The 13861-nt window shown below is 37.9% G+C and overlaps 1 protein-coding gene across 3 annotated transcripts in view; it reads left to right on the forward strand.

Moving 5' to 3' along the window:
- The first annotated feature begins 218 nt into the window (after nt 1-218).
- The window catches only part of dph6 (diphthamine biosynthesis 6), a 255096-nt gene continuing 241453 nt past the window's right edge, over nt 219-13861 (forward strand). For 2 of the 3 annotated variants that reach the window (XM_059955869.1, XM_059955875.1), the window contains exons 1-3: nt 219-943; nt 2723-2817; nt 4151-4335. In XM_059955869.1, the coding sequence (XP_059811852.1) occupies nt 921-943; nt 2723-2817; nt 4151-4335 (303 nt within the window). In that variant the 5' untranslated portion in view covers nt 219-920. Of the gene's footprint in view, nt 944-2722; nt 2818-4150; nt 4349-11677; nt 11731-13817; nt 13836-13861 lie in introns of all 3 variants that reach the window. The other variant, XM_059955883.1, reaches the window with a different exon arrangement.

Below are 13861 nucleotides of genomic sequence, written 5' to 3' on the forward strand. Positions count from 1 at the left end.
ATTTGGGAGAACAACCATGGCTGTCCTTCTGATCTGTTAGAAGCGCACGATTTCTTGTTTATATATAAAAGCAGAGACATACAGCACCCAAACAAGGCTTGGGCTGACGCTCAGTGAACAACTCAGACGATGACGTCTGGATGACGTCCTGTCCCAGGTGACGCAGCACGTCAAACCCCGCCCTTATTTCCAGAATGGCATGGCGGATCATGGTCGGTTCGTGGCATCGTTAATTATGTTCATGCAGATTGTCTGAAACACGTAGGGTAGCGGTTCGCTGAGTCCCCAGTGTTCGGTCTGTGCCTTCGGTGACCGGCGATGATATTTGCGGCGGCACGGTGAAGGTGCCAGGCGTTGCACTGGGTTCAGGCGCTGCTCGGGCAATAGGACCGGGGTCTTCGGTGCGGGGTCCTCTGGCAGCGAGGGAGAGGATAGAAGGAGGCAAGGAGAGAGTGAAGGATAGGAGTGTGTGTGTGAGGACGGATAGAAAGTGGAGACAAAAAAGCGGAGGGGTATTTGAGAATAAAAAGAACAAGAGAGAGGGAAGGCAGGGATAATACTAATTAAGAATGGGAAGAGGAGGAAGTGAATGAGAGTACGAGAGAGCAGAAAGTAAATTATTGTGGGTTTAAGGATAGTCACAGTGAAATAGACGAGAGAGGGGTGGAAGTAAAAGATACCGAGAGAAGCAGAGCAGAGAGGGAGTATGATCAAAAGTAATAAAATCAGATCTGAAAGGAAAGGATAAATAAGATCCAACAGAAATATTGGAACAGACAGGAATTAAGGGGCGAGAAAGAGAAACCAGGACAGTTGAGAAGAGGGTGTGTTTGCCAAACACTCAAAAGCGAGGTTAAACATACTACTTTACTAACTCAGTAAACTTGAAAATCCTGTCTCATTCATTCCTTCTGATCAAAATGAGAGTAATCGCTCTAGTCAGGTAATTAATATCTCCATGCCAGTAGCAGTAATGAGCATTCTCTAATTATCTTTCACAGTTTCATTGTGAAATTTCCAGATGTGACTAGTTCATTGTGAGGACTTTACCAGGCTTTCTTCTGAAATGCACTGAGCAAAGTGCCTCTCCAGTTTTAGGATTGTTGGGGAACGCTAAGTGAGCATTTGACCCCTTTTCGCAGCCAGCTCTGCCACTCTCCATTCATCTTTTTGTACAAGGAAGTGATAGGCTCATAAAAATTGATGCTTTTCTACATTCCTTAACTTCCCAAGACTCTAATTGTGCATATTTTCCTAATTCCTGTTCTTTTCTCAGAGCCTCTTGAAATGCTCTCTAACCATGAGAGCCTACTTCACTAAGCAGGTGTCTACATTGGGCAATATTATAAATGTGCCTCATGAGGCCTCATTTTCAACTTCCTTCAATAATAGCAACCTCAGATACATTATACATACTGAAATACTGTTCTATCTCAAATATTTTCATTTTCCAACTTCTCATACTTCTTCCCAAATCTGAATTCTTTTTATTATCTAACAAGGTTCTTTTCCCTTATGCTATATTGAAACTCAGATTATCTGATTGTTATATACACCGGGGTGAATAAAATTGCTTGTATGAAGCTTACAGAGTACATAGGCTGCTTTAATCAAAGGCTTAATATTAATGGTCAGGCCAGTATCTTTCATGTGGCGGACAATGCCATACTATGCCAATCGTGTTTGGGTTTTATTTTTATTATTAGTTAACTGTTCTACTTATGTAGGTTGGCTGTAGATCTAGTCATGATTGTTCCTTATTCCTATATTGGCATTTAATTAAGACATAGTAGATGTGGATTTAGCTTTTATTCAACAGTGTTGTCAGACTGCACATATCTATTTTCTATGGAGCTTTAGTGCAGACCAGTCAAACAATGGCAGACTGGTCTTTGCCATACTCTGCAATTACTATTCCAGCCACGGTCTCACCATCAGCTAATTTTTTTGATAATTCAATATTCAGTTTGGTCCTGACTTGAGTTCATAATCTGTATTTATCAAAAGGATTATGTACTTTCACCTCCTTTACAATAACGATTTTGCCTTGCTTCAACCCACCTTTTTTCCTGAAACGGTCTTCAACCAGGCTGCTGCATAAGCCTGCAGCAATGCGTTTGTCCGCATCAGTGGATGTTTTGGATGCTTTCCTTGCCACCCTCTCAAGCATCGGAGGCCATATATTTAAGCGCCCAAAATTCTACTGCTTATGTTCTTTCAATAATGATCAAGTCCATTTTGCTGAATGATACTGATCCAAGTGATCCATTAAAATGAAAAAGGCTTATTTTAAAGTTCGGCTCCCTTATTCCCTCCATTCCCTCTTGTATGCATCATTATAGTTCTCTAAAAATATCCCATTTACCTGGGTTTTCTAGTGTTTAGGTTAAAGTCCACTTTTGAGTTTGTCTAAATGCATTTTTATTTAGTTCAGTAATTGTTAGCATCTTCCACTCTGACTATTAGTGATATTTATTTGATTGGACTTTTCTGAAGCTTCTTAATTTTCATTGTTTTAATCATGCTGTACAAACGTAGGTTTTTTAATTCTTGGGTGTGCTCACTAAATCATAAACGTTTAACAGAAATGAAACAGAGTTCTAAATATTTTTGCTATTATCCTGAACTGCTTTAGCTTTTATTTGAATGTAGTGATGATGGTGAAAAAGTGACTTGGCTGTAAATTTGATGAAACTGAATTGATTTTAATTTTTCTGCATAGTGGTGGAAAGGACAGCTGTTACAATATGATGCAGTGTGTGGCAGCTGGACATGAAGTGGTGGCTTTAGCTAATTTAAGACCTGCCAATCATAAAGGTAAGCCTTTTCCATGGATGTATCAGATAGTCAATGTGGACTGACCTTGCAGCTAGCAAAGTGAAACAGATGTATACTTTACAGTTTCATATGCACTGTTCTCCCAAGTAAACAAGCTGGTTCCTTTATGGATCAGGCTTAAATATGTGGACATTTGAAGTTTTGCACTTTATTCTTAAATATGGGCACTGTGTTTAATGAGAAATTATACTTTAAGATTCATCATCAATGTTCCCAGATGCTAATATCACACCTAAGCACTAACTTTGAAGTACTGTCATTGTCTAGAATTGGCCTGCTATCAATATATCAAATATGTTATATTGGGCATGCAGTGGCAAGTGTCAGAGGCAGTGGATTGTGAAGGTATGTTGTGGCAGATTAAGGTGAATGTTATTTGTGCATATGGAACCCAATTTTTTTCACACAATATTGCTGACAGACGTTATGTAAGTGGGAAATATGGAGAGGTAGATCAATGTGTGACTGTAGAGGATATGGACAAAATTTGCGAAGAAATGCTGTTGCAAGTTGTTTATAAAAATAATCGTGCTGAAAATCTGAAATAAAAGCAGAGAGTGCATCAATCTGAGGGTTATGGACATCACTGGCAATGCTGGAATTGATTGTCTATGCCTTAAGGGCCTTGATAATGTGGTGGTGAACCACCTTCTTGAACTGTTGAGCCCTATTGAGAAGCAGTTCAAGGATTTCGGTCCAGTGATGATGGAAAATGTGATGAAGTGAGGAAGGCACACTCATCCAGGCAAGCAGATGGTATCCGATTGCACTCCTCACTTGCTGTTCATAGCTGGGTGAAAGGCAACAGGATGTTCAGAGGTACAGCAAGGTGATCAGCTTTTCTCTTGTTCTTGTACCTGCAGTATTAATGTTTCAATTGATTTCTGGTCAGTGTTGACCCACAAGATATTGAAGATAGACAGCTACCATTACCGATATTAGCTGCTTGCTAGACTTGAAATTTAAGTGTTTGTAGCCCAATTATTGAATAATGAAGGGTTTGTTTTCTTGGATTAAATTGCTCACAGCATTACAGATTTGGTCTAATCGGGATTTTACTAAACCGTAGCTTTATTGCAGGAAATTAGTCACTTGCCACAGAATGACGGGCATCTGGCCTCCTTGACTCCATTTTGCATTTTATAAAGAAAGGGTTTATTTTCTTGCATTAAATTTTAAATACCACAATTGCTTCAACAATATCATAACATGTTGCTTTAAATTATATAAAAAGAAGTCGAACACATATCAGCAAAATTCATTGACCATTTTTTCCTTAAATAGCAATTTTATTGAATGATTATTTCTGCAGATGAGCTTGACAGTTACATGTATCAGACAGTGGGACATGAAGCTGTGGATCTATACTCAGAAGCTACTGGCCTCCCACTGTATCGACACACTATCAAAGGGAGCTCTTTATCAATTGGAAGAGACTACACAGAATATGAAGGCGATGAAGTGGAAGACCTCTATCATCTTTTGAAACAGATCAAGGTAATTACAAGGATATTTTGAATATACAATACTTTTTCCTATTGATTAAAACTAGCACATTTCATAATTCTAGTTTACTCTTGTGAAGAAAAGTAGTACCTGAACAAATGTGCATTATACGTATTTGGTCTAGAAATAGATTCATTTCAGTGCAAGTACCACATTTAATACTGAAAAGTGTTAGTTTAAGTTAAAGCTCATGGAATTGAAGGCAAGATATTAATCTGCCCAGAGAATTGGTAGAGTGGTAGAGTTGGGATAGAAGGTAGCTATTCAAATCAGCAGGGCAGATCTAAGAGAATCCCACAATAAATGTGCTGCATCCATTATCAAGGATATTCATCATCCTGGTCATGCTCTCTTCTCACTGCTGCCATTAGGAAGAAGGTACAGGAACCTCGGGGCCCACATTACCAAGTTCCAGAGCAGTTATTACCCCTCAACAATCAGGCTCTTGAACCAAAAGGGATTACTTCACACAACTTCAGTTGCTCTGTCATTAAACTGTTCCCCCCATATTCTTGATATTTATTGCTTATTTATTATTATTTCTTTCTTTTTGTATTTGCACAGCTTGTTGTCTACTCGATGTGCACGCTAGTTATTTGTCCATCCTGTTCGGGGGGGGGGGGGGGAGAGGGAAGAGCTTCATTGATTCTATTTTGTTTCTTGTATTTACTGTGAATACCTGCAAGAAAATGGGACGCAGGGTTGTATACGGTGACATATATGTACTTAAGTAATAAATTTACTATGAACTTTGAATTTTGTTTTTAAATTACTTAGATGATGAGGTAGGAAGCCAGGCATTCAAGTTTCAAATACCAAGATGATATTGAAGCTATTGTAGGTAGTGTCATTAAATTACAAAGATATAGATTATGTAGTGTCAGTGTAAGCAAATCTAAGATTTGAAGAGGACAGGCAGAATGCTTTCTAAAAATTATATTTAATTTTTGCTAGAAGCACTGGAAATCCAAAGAGACTTGCTCTGGGTGCATAATGTATTAAAATGTCAAGGGCAGATACAAAAATTATCAAAAAATGTGTAAGTCAGATACAAGTATAGCTGCAGCTTAGCAGCCCCTGATTAGTCCAAACTTGGAATACTGTGAGCAGGTTTGGATACCAAATCTCAAGGATATATTGTCCTAGGAAACAATTCAACTTACATATATGGAATGATAGTTGCACTCTGAGGTTTAAATTACAAGGAGAGTACAGAAAGTAAATATATGTTTTGGAATTTAGAAAATTAAGAGATAATTTGAAATGTTAAAGACAATTGATAGGGTAGTCTGACAGAATCTTTCTTTGCTCTCTGTAGAGTTTAGACTCAGGCCTTTCAATTGTAAAGTTTAGAGAAATTTTACATATTCAGAGTGGTAGAAATTCGGTAATCTCTTTTACAGATGGCAATGGGCTAGATCACGTTCATTTTAAACGAAATCTAGGGTAAGGATGTCTTTTGGGAGTTAGATCACAAATCTGTCATGATATTTAATGTGGAATTAGCTAGAGGGGCTAGATAGTCTACTGCTGTTCTTTTATAAATGCTGATTTGACACCTTTTCTATTTTGTGTTTATGGCTAAGAGTATTTTATCTTGAAGTTGCATTTGATTTGCAAATAAAGAGTCAAATGTTGTGTTACACTTTATTTGATCCAGTGTATCAGTGTAATCAAAATGCAATATTGTTAAACATTTTTTAAAAACTGCTGCCTTACATACTGTATTTGACATACACCAGATGATAGATGCAAATACACTGGAGTTGAAGCAGTACTGTATCTATTTACAGGTTTTTATTGGGAATGGATTTTTTTTTGTAAAAGCAGATAAGAAGGCTGAGGCTATTTTTTTCTTCTCAGTTAATGTTAGTGATGTTGAACCCAGAGAAAGTGAAAGACCTGTTTTGCTCAGAAAAGGGATTAAACTATGGAAAATAGATTTAAAGTCATTGGTAGAAGGATTATTGGAGGTGAGGGAAAATTTCTGATCCAGAGATTAAATGTGGCCTGGAACTCATGGCTTGGAAGTAGTTGGAGGCAGAAGCCATTACTATGTTTTAAAAAAGTACTTGGATGTATTCTTGAAGAGTAATGACCTGCAAGGTGATGTGTGGGTCAAAAGATGGAAATGGGATTTTATTGGGCAATTCTTTCTCAACCAACATAGCCATAATGGGCTGAAACGATTGCTCCATTAAAAAAAGTTTCTGCAATTTTTTCAAATACTGATCTGAGACTAACTTGGTACTGTTGTGCCTCACTGTACTGTAAAACTGCTTCTACAGAGTAGTTCAATGATTTAAAGTTCAGCATTGCAGTGAAACAATTATATTATTACATTTGTATTATAAATGAAATGGATGAGGCGGCCAATATGCTGTAAATTCCAATATAAATTGAATTGAGTTTTTCTGCAGTGACAGAGAAGTGTATTGGAGGGAAGGAAGAAAAGGGATTGTTTTGCTGTTTTCTTTGTTACTTATTGTATTTGGATTTGTGTTCTGTGTAGTTATGCCGAGCATTGTAGGCATGCCATGTTGGTGCTAGAATGTGTAGCAACACTTGTGGGCTCCTCCCAGTATATGACTCTGTGTTTTAGTTGTTAATGCAAATGATGCTTTTCACTGTATGTTTTGATGTACATGTGATAAATAAATATGAATCTGATCTCACACCACTTGTGAAGTGTACTTCATAGCCAAATTACCTAACAATTTGAGGTCACTTTATGTAGATCTCATAGTTTAGTGGCATCAGCTACTTGACATGACAAATAAAAACAAACTCAGACGTAAGTTACTCTGTGCTTGAAAGTGAAATTTTCCAGTGTAAAATGAATAGGATATGGCTTCTCAATGACTTCCCCTTGATTTATTTTTATTCATTCAGTCAATGTGGGTATTCCTGGCAAGGCAAGTATGTATTACCCATCCCCTGAATTGACAGTGAGCTGTCTTCTTGAACTGCTATAGTGTTTCTGGTCATGTGTTACTTGATAAGGAGTTCCAAGACTTAGACAAACCCACAATGAAGAAGTTATTATGTGTTTTCAGGTCAGTACGGTGTGTGACCTGAATAGCAACTTGCAGATCAGATGCCTTATCCTCCTTTGTGATAGAAGTGCACATGTGGGAGGTGCTCCAGGGAGGGTTCCTGGGCAAGTAATTGTGATGCACTTACAGATGACACACACATCATCCAATGTATATTGATGATAGAAAGAATGAGCATTTAACATTGTTGATGGTGTACCTATCAAATGGACCATTTTGTTCTGGATTGTTTTGACATCATGAGAATTGTTGGAGGTGCACTGAAGCAGGGAAGTGGAGAGCATACCAATGTATTTTGTAGATTGTGGATGAACTTCTGGCATATTAGGTGATGAAGCTTGCTCCACAGGAAATGCAACCTCTGACCTACTATTGTGATCACAGTATTTATGTAGCTGGTCTCTTGAGTTTCTCCCCACTGTGATCCCAATGTTTTGATACGGCCATTTTGGCAATGATAATGTGATTGAATGCCAAGTTCAAGAAGCTAGATCTCTTGTTTGAAGTGGTCACTGCTTTGCACTTACATGGTGCAACTGATACCTGTTATTTATCAGCCCATACCTGAATAATGTCTGTGTCTTGCAGTGCGATTGCATTTATTAATTCATTTGTTGGAGTTGTGAATGGAAGTGAACATTACACAATTATTGGCAAATGTCTGCACTTTTGACCTAATGATGGAGGGAAGTTCGTTGATGTGTCTGCTAAGGGCCTTTAGTCTTGAATAGTACCCTAATGAATTCCGAGAGTAATGTCCTGAGGTTGGGTGATTGACCTTCAACAACCATGTTTCCAGAACTTCTTGATGCTGATTTAACAGCGTGAGTGATCACTTTCCCTCGTTTTAGAATTCATTTTCACATTTTGATCGAGGCTGTGAGGTTTGCAGCCCAACACTCCTGATAAAAAAAATTAGGTTTCTGATCTGAGTGAATGCCAGTTGATAGCACTATCAACATCACCTTCCATTGCTCTGATGATTGAGAGTGGGCTGAGTGATAATCAGTTAGTTTGGAATTGTTCTATTTTTGTAATCATGGGCAATTTTCCATATTGTTGAATAATTGCTGATCAACATTCATGACTGGTTGTGGCAGGTGGCCTGAGCTTTAATCTATTGCTTACAGGATAACTTAGCTGCGTTTATTGTATTCTGTCTTTGCTGTTTAGCATGTGACTAGTTCTCAGTTTACCAGCTTGCTAGGTTGAAACCTGATTTTTGAGGTTTATCTAATGCTGTTACTCATCTGCTCTTCAGTAGTCTTTACTTAACCAGGGTCAACCTTCCAGTCTGAGAGTAGAGGTATGGGATATGCTGAGACATAAAGTTAAAGATTCTGATGAAATCCAAAAATGCTATTGCTGATTGTCACAACGTTTCATGCAGTTTAGAGCAATTTTTACTTACCAGCTGATTCACAACAGTGCATTGAAAAGTACACACATCAGTGCCATGCACCGTCTTCATAATTATATTTTCCCCTGCTAAGTACTTTATCTTCACTTGTACACTCTAGTGTAATTGCTTTCAGTTCACAAGTTGTATTGAAATTCCTAAAGGACATTTTGTCCCTGTGTAGGTGGATGGGAGTAGGCAGTTTAAATAGCTTGGCACAGACTAGAAGGCCCTGTTTCTGTGGTGCACTCTTCAATGACTCTGTGACTCTAATTTGTTAGTTCAGGATATTAGTTATATTAACCCTTCATTTCATTTTTGCTTATGTCATTGTTAAGTTTAATTTTTTTTCATTATCATATATTATCCTTTTCTGATAAGTTTTTCTTCAGCTTTATTAATTGTATATATATCAACTTGTTGAAGTTTTGTATCATTTTATAGCTGTAAAAGATTATGTATCAATAAAAAGATTCTAAAAATGAAAAAAAAAGTTAGTACCAAGTTATATCAAGTGCACAAACTAAACACTGTAGGTATCCTTTAAAAAGGACACAGGAGGATGCTAGCTTGACATATTGATTTAATGATTTGTTAATGTAATTGTATATTTGGAAGTTGAGACTTTCCACTAAATAGGTTGTTAATTATAAGCTTGCATGTTTTTTTATTGGAAAGGAAATTTAAATTCTTAACCAATTCAAAGTTCAAAGTAAATTTTATCATCAGTGTACATACATGTCACCATATACAACCCTGAGGTGCATTTTCATGTGGACAAACACAACAAATCTATAGAATAATAACTATATCAGAATTGATGAAAGGCCACCCAACTAGGGCATTCAGCCAGTCTGCGGAAGGCAATAAACTGTGCAAACGCAAAAAGAAGAAACAATAATATAAATAGATATTGAAATGATGGGGCGAGTGAAATTATCCCGTTTGGTTTCGGGATAACTTCCGGGATTCAGGAAATTATCTGAATCTGTAATCTGGGAAATTATAGGCCAGTAAATTTGACGTCTGTAGTAGGTAAATTATTGGAATTAGTATGAAGAGATAGGATCTACAAGTATTTGGATGGACAGGGATTTAGTAGGGAGAGTCAACTTGGCTTTGTGAGTGGTAGGTCATGTTTAACAAATCTCTCAGAGTTTTTCGAGGAGGTTACCAGGAAAGTGGATGAAGGGAAGGCAGTGGATGTTGTCTACATGGACTTCAGTAAGGCCTTTGACAAGATCCCACATGGGAGGTTAGTTAGGAAGATTCAGTCGATAGGCATACATGGTGAGGTAGTAAACTGGATTAGACATTGGCTCAATCGGAGAAGTCAGAGAGTGGTAGTGGAGGATTGCTTCTCTGAGTGGAGGACTGCGACAAGTGGTGTGCCACAGCGATCAGTGCTGGGTTCATTGTTATTTGTCATTTATATCAGTGATCTGGATGATAATGTGGTAAATTTAACCAGCAAATTTGCTGATGATACAAAGATTGGAGGTGTAGTGGACAGTGAGGAAGGTTTTCAAAGCTTGCAGGGGGATCTGGACCAGCTGGAAAAATGGGCTGAAAAATGGCAGATGGAGTTTAATACAGACAAGTGTGAGGTGTTGCACTTTAGATGGACAAACCAAGGTAGAACATACAAGGTAAATGGTAGGGTACTGAGGAGTGCAGTAGAACAGAGGGATCTGGGAATACAGATACAAAATTCCCTAAAAGTGGTGTCACGGGTAGATAGGATAGTAAAGAGAGCTTTTGGTACATTGGCCTTAGTAAATCAAAGTATTGAGTATAAGAGTTGTAATGGTGAGTTTATATAAGGCATTGGTGAGGCCGAATTTGGAGTATTGTGAGCAGTTTTGGTCTCCGAATTACAGGAAAGATATTAATAAGGTTGAAAGAGTGCAGAGACGGTTTACAAGGATGTTGCCGGGACTTGAGAAACTGAGTTACAGAGAAAGGTTGAATAGGTTAGGACTTTATTCCCTGGAGCGTAGAAGAATGAGGGGAGACGATAGAGGTATGTAAAAATATGATGGGTATAGATAGAGTGAATGCAAGCAGGCTTTTTCCACTGAGGCTAGGGGAGAAAAAAAAACAGGATATGGGTTAAGGGTGAAGGGAGAAAAGTTTAAAGGGAACTTAAAGGTGTTTCTTCACACAGAGAGTGGTGGGAGTGTGGAATGAGCTGCCAGATGAAACGGTGAATGCGGGCTCACTTTTAACATTTAAGAAAAACTTGGACAGTTACATGGATGAGAAGTGTATGCAGGGATATGGTCCAGGCGCAGGTCAGTGGAACTAGGCAGAAAAACAGTTCAGCACAGCCAAGAAGGGCCAAAAGGCCTTTTTCTGTGCTGAAATGTTCTATTGTTCTATGGTTCAAGAGCCTGATGGTTGAGGGGTAATAATTTCCTGAACCTGGTGGTGTGAGTCCTGAGGCTCTTGTTCCTCCTCCTCGATGGCAACAGAGAGAAGAGAGCATGTCCTGGGTGGTGGAGGTCCCTGATGATGAATGCTGCTTTCCTGCGACAGAGTTTCATTTAGATGTGCTCAATGGTTGGGAGGGCCTTACCCAAAACGAACTTGGCCTTATCCACTACTTTTAGTAGGATTTTCTGTTCAAGCGGTATTGGTGTTACCATATCAGCCAGTCAGTATATTCTCCACTACAGATCTATAGAAGTTTGTCAAAGTTTTAGGAGTTTGTGGAGATTCAGCATGGCATCTATGGAAGTAGCAGCACTGTTGTACTTTCTTTGTAATTAACGTTCAATGCATTAGACTTTTAACTGAATTTTAATACAAACTTACAGTAAGCATGTGCAGAATATGATGCGATGCACAGGATAGATTTACAATTATCCTGTGCTTCTGGTATTGGTGAATGAGCTTGATTTACTCAATATTCAGAATACTTTAAACAGAGTTAAAAATACTTAGAATGTAATGGTTAAAGTGTAGGAAAACCTGTGTGACTAAATAGATGTTTCAGAAATCTAATGCCAACACTTCAGCCAAGGAAGTATAGAGCACAGCAATGAATGGACATCCCCTGTTGACAACACTTATTCACCCCATAATGTTTGTTTAATGGTAATGATTTGAACATGGAATTATTTCACAGATGTTGTAGCAATTTTTAATAACTTAATATTCATTTGAGTGCATGGCAGATTTGCAGTAGTATTTAATATGATTACACTATTGTGAACAAAAGCATTAGGCAGTGTACAAAGTGAAAGGAAAAAGGATGCACTGTATCTATTTCTAAAAATCCACTGATGTGTCAAGAATGTGAAACATTTTGTGATTCTTGTATTCATTAAAGTACTGTTCAGCTAGTGTTCAGTATCTGCTGTGTATTAGGTAATACCAAATTCTAGATATGTTTGGGGTTTCTCTCCCTTTTTTTGTTGGTTATCATCTGGTTTGCAAAAATAATAAAATTGCTACTGATTTCACAATAGGTGCAATAGCTAAATATGAAATTCACTGCTTGATGTGACTTTGCTCATGGACATACCAGTGGATATTGAAGGATTACGGTGTTTTGAATCTTGTATTACGCAACAGTACTAGTTTTTCCTTTTGCTCTACAATTATGCTTACTGTGCTGTGTGACTTAAAATTGGGCAAATAATTAATCATCAAAATATTTAAAATTCTTTGTTAAATTGCATAGGCAGGAGAATTATTAATGTGTTCAGGTTTTCCGTATCATTTCAACCAACTGGGAAAAGGTTAATTAGTGTTGTAAATTTTCAGCTATTCAGGCCAGGAAATAGCTTGATCTTTTAATTTTTTAATTAATCATTCATCAGTTACGCATCTAGTTAGCAACAAAATGCTTTAGTTGTTCTCTTTCATGGCCAGAACGCTTTGTTCTAACTTCATCTGTGTACACAATAATTTCCCCAGCATAGTGGAGTGGGCTTTTTTTTTGTAATACAGACCCAGTCATTCTCTCTCACACATATAGTGACTCTTCCCCATTTGTATTTGATGTGTTGATACAAGTATGTTCTAGATCTGTTTTTAAACTGGTGGATGATGCTGACATCTGATGCAGATGCTACCACTGACTGACGCTCTGACACTGTGTTCATTTGTGTATTAGAGAATAAGTTAATGTTGCCCAACTGAGACGCCCGTGTTCTTCTGATGGCAGCACCTATATGCATAGTAGTGGACATGTGCAGAATGGTTTGAAAGTTCAAAGTAAATTTATTATCAATGTACCTATACCTCACCATATACAACCTTGAAATTCATTTTTTGTGGGCATTCACAGTAAATTCAAGGAAACACAATAGAACCAATGAAAAGCCCCACACAAGATGGGCAAACATTCAAAGTGCAAAGGACAACAAACAATGCAAATACAAAAAAAAATAAATTAGCAAGAAATATCAAGAACATGAGATGAAAAGTCTCTGAAAGTGCGTCCATAGTCGTGGGAACAGTTCTGTGTGTGAAGTTATCCCTTCTGGTTCAAAAGCTTGATGGTTGAGGGGAAATAACTGTTCCTAAACCTGGTGATGTGTGTCCTGAGACTCCTGTACCACCACCTTGATGGCAGCAACGAGAGCATGGCCTGGATGGTGGGAGTCCATGATGAAGGAAACTGCTTTTCTGCGATAGCTTTCCTTGTAGATGTGCACCATGGTGGACGTTTTATCAGTGATGGACTGGGCTGTATCCATTATATCCAGCCATCAGATCAGATAATTGTCAGGTGGTAGCCATCAGATTTGAGATGAAAATTGTGTTTATATCTAACATCCCTGGGTGAAGACGTAGGTTAATATTTTAACCTCCAATCAATAATGCTTCTCACTAATTGTAATTCCTGTGAAGTCTGGGTTATATCTTGTTGCAGCCTAACTGTAAGAGGAAAGTTGTGCTTGTGTGATCAATGCTTTACCCCTGCCCTTCCAAATTTTGAAATCCATATCCCAAACTAATCTTGGGAGAAGTCTCAGAAAATCATTGTAATTGCAAAAGTATTGAAGCATTTTCATATTGGAAATGTTCATAGGCTAACAAAGCCTATGAA

This window comes from Hypanus sabinus, chromosome 2, assembly GCF_030144855.1.
Source record: "Hypanus sabinus isolate sHypSab1 chromosome 2, sHypSab1.hap1, whole genome shotgun sequence".
In the NCBI taxonomy this organism is placed as follows: Eukaryota; Metazoa; Chordata; class Chondrichthyes; order Myliobatiformes; family Dasyatidae; genus Hypanus; species Hypanus sabinus.